The sequence below is a fragment of the Stegostoma tigrinum genome, chromosome 2, assembly GCF_030684315.1.
Source record: "Stegostoma tigrinum isolate sSteTig4 chromosome 2, sSteTig4.hap1, whole genome shotgun sequence".
In the NCBI taxonomy this organism is placed as follows: domain Eukaryota; kingdom Metazoa; phylum Chordata; class Chondrichthyes; order Orectolobiformes; family Stegostomatidae; genus Stegostoma; species Stegostoma tigrinum.
This window is the reverse complement of record NC_081355.1, coordinates 123,912,895-123,920,220: the sequence shown is the minus strand read 5'-3', so window position 1 is coordinate 123,920,220 and position 7,326 is coordinate 123,912,895. Positions and strand designations below refer to the sequence as shown.

General features: G+C 35.5%; 1 protein-coding gene across 2 annotated transcripts in view; it reads right to left on the bottom strand.

Annotated features, from left to right (window-relative positions):
• Positions 1 to 2,793: 2,793 nt before the first annotated feature.
• rab18a (RAB18A, member RAS oncogene family) overlaps positions 2,794 to 7,326 on the bottom strand; it is a 41,425-nt gene continuing 36,892 nt past the window's right edge. For both annotated transcript variants that reach the window (XM_048561069.2, XM_048561059.2), the window contains 2 exons: positions 5,257 to 5,323; positions 2,794 to 4,800 (listed from right to left, as the gene is read on the bottom strand). In XM_048561069.2, the coding sequence (XP_048417026.1) occupies positions 4,625 to 4,800; positions 5,257 to 5,323 (243 nt within the window). In that variant the 3' untranslated portion in view covers positions 2,794 to 4,624. The remainder of the gene's footprint in view (positions 4,801 to 5,256; positions 5,324 to 7,326) is intronic.

Sequence of the window (7,326 nt, the reverse complement as noted above, 5' to 3'; positions counted from 1 at the left end):
GTGGTGGTGTTGTATTTCAGACTGGAGACCTGTGACAAGCAGCATTCCGCAGTGATTGGCGCTAGGTCCACTGCTGTCATTTACATACATGATTTGGGTGAAAATATAGGAAGCATGGTCAGTAAGTTTGCAGATAACTCCAAAATTGGTGGTATAGTAGACAGTAAAGGTTATCTAAAATTACCAAGGGATATTGATTAATTGGGCCAAGGAATGGCAGGTAGGTTAATTTAGATAAATGCAAGGCAGGACTTAAATAGTTAATGGCAGGGTCCTGAGGAGTGTTGTCAAACAGGGAGACCTAGGGTTCAAGTACATAGTTCCTTGAAAAGGACAGCATGCACACACAGGGCATTTGGCATGCTTGCCTTCATTGCTCACAGCATGGAGTATAGGAGTTGGGATGCCATGTTGCAGCTATTCAGGACATTAATAAGGCCACTTTTGGAGTACGGTGTACAGTTCCTGTCATCTTGTTATAGGAAACATATTAATAAATTGGTGAAGGTACAGAAAAGATTTACAAGGGTGTTACTGGGACCAGAGGGTTCGAGTTATCATCAGGAGAGACTGCATAGACTGGGACCTTTTTCACTGGAGCATGGGTGGTTTTAGGATCACCTTATAGAGGTGTATAAAATCACAAGTAGCATACAGAAAGTGAATAGCCAAGGTCAGGTAGTTCAAAACTATAGGGCATAACTTTACGGCAAGAGGCCAACAAGGGACCCAAGAGGCAGCTTTTTCCACACATATGTGGAATGAACTGCCAGAGGAAGTGGTAGACGCAGGTATAGTTACAACATTTAAAAACACATTTGGACAGTTACATGAATAGTAAAGGTTTAGAGGAATATGGACCAAAGTCACGAAGCAACTTAAGATTAAGGGAACTGGCTCATACCTTATTTTACCAGACAACCTGGAAGACAAACTATCACATAAAAGGTTGTTGCACAAAGTAGAAGCTCATCCTACTGGTAGAAAACAGTAGTCGTAAACAGGATCTTTTTCCGATTGGCAGGATGTGACAAGTATTGTCCATGGTGCTGTGCTAGGGTCTCAGTATTTTCCAATTTATAGACATTTTTAATCATTATGTTCAGAGATGCTGACATTGCTCTGGAGCAAATGTAACTTGAATATAGGCCTTCTGGCTCAGAGGTACTGTACTACCACTGTGTCAAAAGCATCCTTACAATTAATTTCAATGATTTAGATAAGGGGAGCAAAGACGTGGCAGTTATCTTTCATAATATTGGCAAATTTAAGTAGTAAAGTATGTTACTCCCTGTTTGCCCCTAAGGTGGTGGTTGAACACTACCTGGAATGTGGATTGTCTTAAAAGGAAAGGTTGGACAGATTGGGCTTGTTTTAACCAGAGTTTAGAAGAACACAGAGTGACTTGACTGAAGCATGTAAGATGTTGAACAGTTTTGACAATGTGGATGTGGGAAGGATGTTTCTTCTAACAGGTGAGTCTAGAACTAGGAGATACCGTTTAAAAAATTAAGGATCATCCTTTCAGAACAAAGACGGAGCAGGGGGGTTAGACAGATTATTGATAGATTATATTTCCCTTGCCTATGTGTGGACAATAAAGTGGAGCTCAAAATACAAACAGATCTCATAAAATGGGGAGTAGACTCAGGCACAACTTCAGTTCCTAATTTCCAGGTTTGTATGAACTAGCATCATGAATGATTGAACCTATCCAGTATATCTCAAAATATTAATATTTCCTTATTTCATTAGGGAATACTTTGCCCTTAGAATCAAAACCTTTATAATCTTCGATGACTTGATTTTCAACATCAGAACAGAAAGAAGAATCTCTCCAAATACCTTGAACAATTACATCCACCACTACAGTAGACTGACTGAACACTGCGCAACTGCACTAATGAAATGGTTTTATTAGGCGATAGAAGGGAATTTGGCACTGATTCATTATTTCAATTAGGGTGACTTCAGATAAATTCCTGACTATTAAAATAAACGAACAGGCAAGTTTATACAACACATTGTTTTATACACTGTTTTCAAAGAAAAGTAACATTCAAAAATGCTAACAAATATCTTGGAAGGTGAATCATGAAGAATTTTTGTTCATACACTATGTATGTTCTAACACTTTACGCTATCATAATTGTGAAATAGCGAATTGTGTCAGAAATCCTCTGACTCTTTTAGCAATAGAATACAAATAGGTTTATTAACAGTAAAAGACAGTTCTTTATAGTGTTGAAACAGTTACAATGGGACAAATAATTTAACTTTTTAACTGTTAACTGAACTGAACTGATAAATCAGTATCCTACGTTGTTGCAGGATATTGTAGGATTTCTTGCATTTTGCGGCAGCTCGCTCCCGAATCCTTTATCACTCCTTGCTGAGGCAGGTACCATATTAGTTAGTTTCAGTACCTCAGAGGCAGTCATTGATTATATTGGAAGCTCAACTCAACACAGAAGTGACAGTAAAATCTCACTGTGCATTGGATGTACATGCAGATACCCAGTAGAAGCAGCCGCATTTAGTTCAAGAAAGTGCTGTTACACATAATGACACCCTGGGCAGTTCACTCAACACCAAAGATTGAACTTGGGATATTCCAGGTTAACACAGTTAATCACATAAAATTGTCTGAGCTATTTGATGAGCTTGATCGAGTAGAAGATTGGCACCAATTTTTTTAAAAAATAAAATTACAGACTCTTCCAGAATAAATAAAGAAATGCATGTTAGGATAACAAAATATTCAGTAGAATAAAACTCAGCTGCTACAGTTGATTCTATATCATGTAAATTATGTTTATGTTATTTCTAGAAACAGGATACATCACGACAAAAGGATTGCCAGAAAATATGCCATCTAATAAGAAAATTGAATTACAAAACTGCTAATGGTTTGGAGCCATTTGGCAGTTCCTTCAAAACAAAAACTCAATGAAACATAGGATTAGGTATAGATATTTTCTAATCAACCTGTTCACACTTTATTACATTCTACAAAACAGGCCACAGTGACTATATTGAAAAATGTATCGTGTACGAATCTTTGATCAATTAAAGTACAAAGTTCAAATGAAATAACATTGAAGCATCTAACATTTTGTATTTACTAAATGCAACTTTAAAAAAGCACACAATTTTAATGTTACCATCAATACAGTTGCATGCTCTGAAATCTAACTTGATGAAAACTTTGCAGTAGTATTCATTTACAGAAATAAAATCTCAACAGTGTTGATTTCAAGAAGATTAAGTGAATGGGTCGGTACGTAGTTGATTCCATGGTGCTGCCCAATAACAATCACCTAAACTTACAGTTTTCAATCTACCCAACTCAAAGCTTTTAGTATTTTCTGAACAAATATTTGGGTTATTCAAAGATCTGTAGCAAAAATGCATCTACATATTAGTTCAGAATAAAATTTAATAGTACAGGGATTATTTACTTAAATCTCATTTATGATAATACACTTCCAAATTTGGATTTTCTATTTTCAGTAAGTGTACAGTGCAACAAACAACTACTGGAAGTGAACCACACACTTAACAACAGATATCTTACAATTACTAACCAACCTTCAATTTGCATTTCTTAAAAACACTCAATGATTAAAGAAAATATTGTAGTTTTTCTGTACAATACTTACAAAGTGTCATCAATAATGTACTTTTATAATAACGGTCTCAGATGTATACCCATACATTGAAGATTAAAAAAAACAGTAAGTGCAGTTTAGCATTTAGCTAACTGAAAAAGTCATAAATGTTTCCAAATTATTTTTCCAAATGCTTCCACCATTTGGTTAGCATAGAATGGCGTCTAATTTGAAAACAGTTCTAATTTTCATTGTTTTATGGTATGGATGCTATAAAAGTTGTGCAGTCCTATCATTTTAGGAGTTACAATTTGTGTGTGTATTGGAATACATTTGTTTAGCACAACTATTAAAGTGATAGCTTTTTAAAAACTCAGCAAGATTTTATTAGAACAGTCTTAATTACCAGTTTATGAATGAAAGAATGTTATTTTAACATCTGATACAAGCTTACTGTTCTCCTGCATTTATAAGATGTTTATTCAGCTAGACTAACAGCAATGAAAATTCAGTTATATTGAAGCATTTTAACACCAAAGTGTTCCCAACACATACCACATACACTCCAAAATTCGCAAACCATATGAAACATTTCTGAGGTTGGGGGCTGGAGAAAGGCCTAAGTAGTTCACAGAGAAGTGTGAAAAAAACATGAACAAAGGATGAAAATATATCGCATCTACAATGGGCAGATTGTTTCTCGATGAAACTAGACCATATGAACGCGTACAGATGAACCCCTGACCCTCACTGATGAAAATAGTTGCAGAGAGTTCTGACATGTAACTGCTTCAAATTACGAGGAGATTTTGACATTACAAGCAAAATGTTTTATGAATACTAACTCTAGATTGCATGCCTAACACTAATCTGGCCTAAGGCAAATTATTGGGGATTATTTCACATGATGTGAGCAAAGTGTGCAAACTGCAATGTCAACTCTAGAATTTATACAAATAGCTAACCAATTGTTTAAAATTGGCAAGAAATAATTTCATCACAAGTCTTACAGTTTACAGCATGGAGCAATATCCACCACAAGAGCCTCCACTGTCGGCATCAGGCAAATCAGATAACCTAAGTCTACTGTTCTGACTTTCACTTTCCCATAAGCCAGGAGTCTGAATAATTTTTTCAACAAGTTCTTCAAACGCACACTGCACACCATCACGCGTTTTTGCGCTTGATTCTGGAAAATAAATGTTTGATAAAGATCTTTAGTGTTCAGCAAGTTACTTATTTTTAAATGTGAAGCACAAGTGTATAGATGCACAATAACATGCAATAATTGATTAACTGCAAATGAATAAAACTAACCACAGTCAATGGTTGTTATGCATTTTAAACAAAATAAATACAGCATACATGAAAACAAAAATAGAAAATGGGCAAAACTATCAAGCAGTTCCAGCAACACCCAAAGGATAAGTAAATTGTATCTTCCTCAGATACCAACTAGCCCGCAGCACATTACTGCAATTTTAGTTGATTTTCAGCATTGACCTTTTTTCTAGCAGAAACAGAAGTTAAACCACAAGTACATGCTGTAAAAATTGTTGAAATCCCTACTACACTACTCAAACCACTTTTTCCTCACTTTCACCCATTTCAAAAACAAATTCAGCAGTTACTTCTGTGAACCTACCTATAAATAACATAGAATGTTTCCTTGCAAACTTGAGGCCTTCATTCCGGTCTACTTCACGGTTTTCCTTCAACAGAATATCTTTGCATTAATAAATAAACAGCTTTGTACATGCGTTAGATAAACATCACTGTAACTTTAAATTCTATTGTGATTAAAAAAGATACTTTGTAGAGTTATTAAACTATTTAAATGTTTAACATTAAAAGAAATCCGTAAAAAGGATGCTAAGCCCAGAAGAGAGTCTGAAAGGAAAGTGGGGTGCATGTCATCATAGCAGTTACAGTCCTGGTGGGGCAAGGAAACAGCTATGTAGACCTGAACTACAGACGAACTATCGAAGATTCTTACTCTGAGAAATACAATGATCAGAAATACTGACTCTCAAATTGATCATCAATAGTTGTAGAAAATCCATAAACATAGGCCAAAGTGATGCCTTAAAAGGATACCCACAATAGGAAAGGACTACCTGATGCAGTGGGTACAGATTTCTTACCCTCAGGCACTCCTTATTACCCCAGAAGCAATGAGTATATTCAACGGTTCTTGCAGCACAGTGATAGTGTCCCTACTTCTGTGCCAGGAAGCCTCAGCTCAAGCACCACCTGCTTCAGGAGGTATATCAATAACATGGAACAAAAACAAAGTTGATGGAGAAGCTCAGTGTGGCCAGCAGCATCTGTGAAGGAAAAAACAGAGTTAACGTTTCAGGTCCAGTGACCTTTCCTCAGAACTCAGAACAGCATTCTGAGGAAGGGTCGCCAGACCTGAAACGTTAACTCTTTTTTCCTTCACAGATGCTGCTGGCCACACTGAGCTTCTCCATCAACTTTGTTTTTGTTCCTGATTTACAGCATCCACAGTTCTTTCAGGTTTTATATTGTATATCATAACGTCTCTGAACAGGTTGATTAGGAAAATACTTAGAACACAGTCAGGAAATGCTACAGGGATAGTTTATAAAGAGACATCCTTGAAATCAGCCTCTGATTGCTAGCATACAAGCACTTGATCCATGTCTTTTGCTATTTTGAAGAGTAAAATGGATTAACAATTCAAAAGGCATTTCACATATTAAAACAGGTGTACAAGAATGTAATCTTAATAGATGCCTAATTTGGTATGAATTTGCATGGTTTAGTAGACACTTGAAAGAAAACAAGAGAACAAAGTGCGAAATTATCTTGAGTTCCAACATAAGACACAGAAGTTAATGATTGCCACATAAAATGAAATATTTTGGAGTAATATTACACTGAATAAGACAAATCACACTTCCTAATAACTTCTGATGAACACGCATATGAAAGTGATCACAAGAAATTTTGTGGAAGATCTTAAGCAGGAGCATTTATTTATACAATGCTCAATAGCTTCAAAGTTGATCTCCAAAGTGTTAATATTCCTTGCATTAGCAGTTTAAAAATCACTGTTTTGTTCACAGATTCACAACATTAACAAACTCAATGGAAGAGGTGTTTAGCTACAATGCAGAAACAATTAAATTCCAAGTGCAGTGGTCAGCTTGGGCTATCACAATACAGAAGATACTTCCATGAATCAGTGTACCTGTTCTGGCAGGCTGTAAAAGTCCAACAGTACAAATCTATTGAATTAAAATAAAAATGAAATGCAGGAAAACTGACTAAAATTTTGGAAATAAACTGTTCCTCATAAAAATATAAGTCTCTTTCTCCTGTCAGCTGCTGCTGCATATTTCTAGCATTTTGATCTTAGTTCAACATTAAAGAATCATCTATTAGTAATTTTAGGTTTTTCAAACTAAAGACAACAATAAGCAGCCATTTAAAATTTGGAGGGAGGAGCACAATTTATATGGTTTATATAAATCAATAATAGCATACTTTAAAACACTGTACATATTTTTTCAATACTGGAGAGATTTTGCTCATTAAGTCTGAACTCGAACCTGATTAGAGCGTCTGAGTAAAAGATCACTGGATAATATTCTGAACTAAGACTGTGCAAATTGAAGCAATGTTCTTTGCAATAATTCAATTACATTCTAGTTTTCAACGACAAATGCCAATATGTAGACATTTAAAA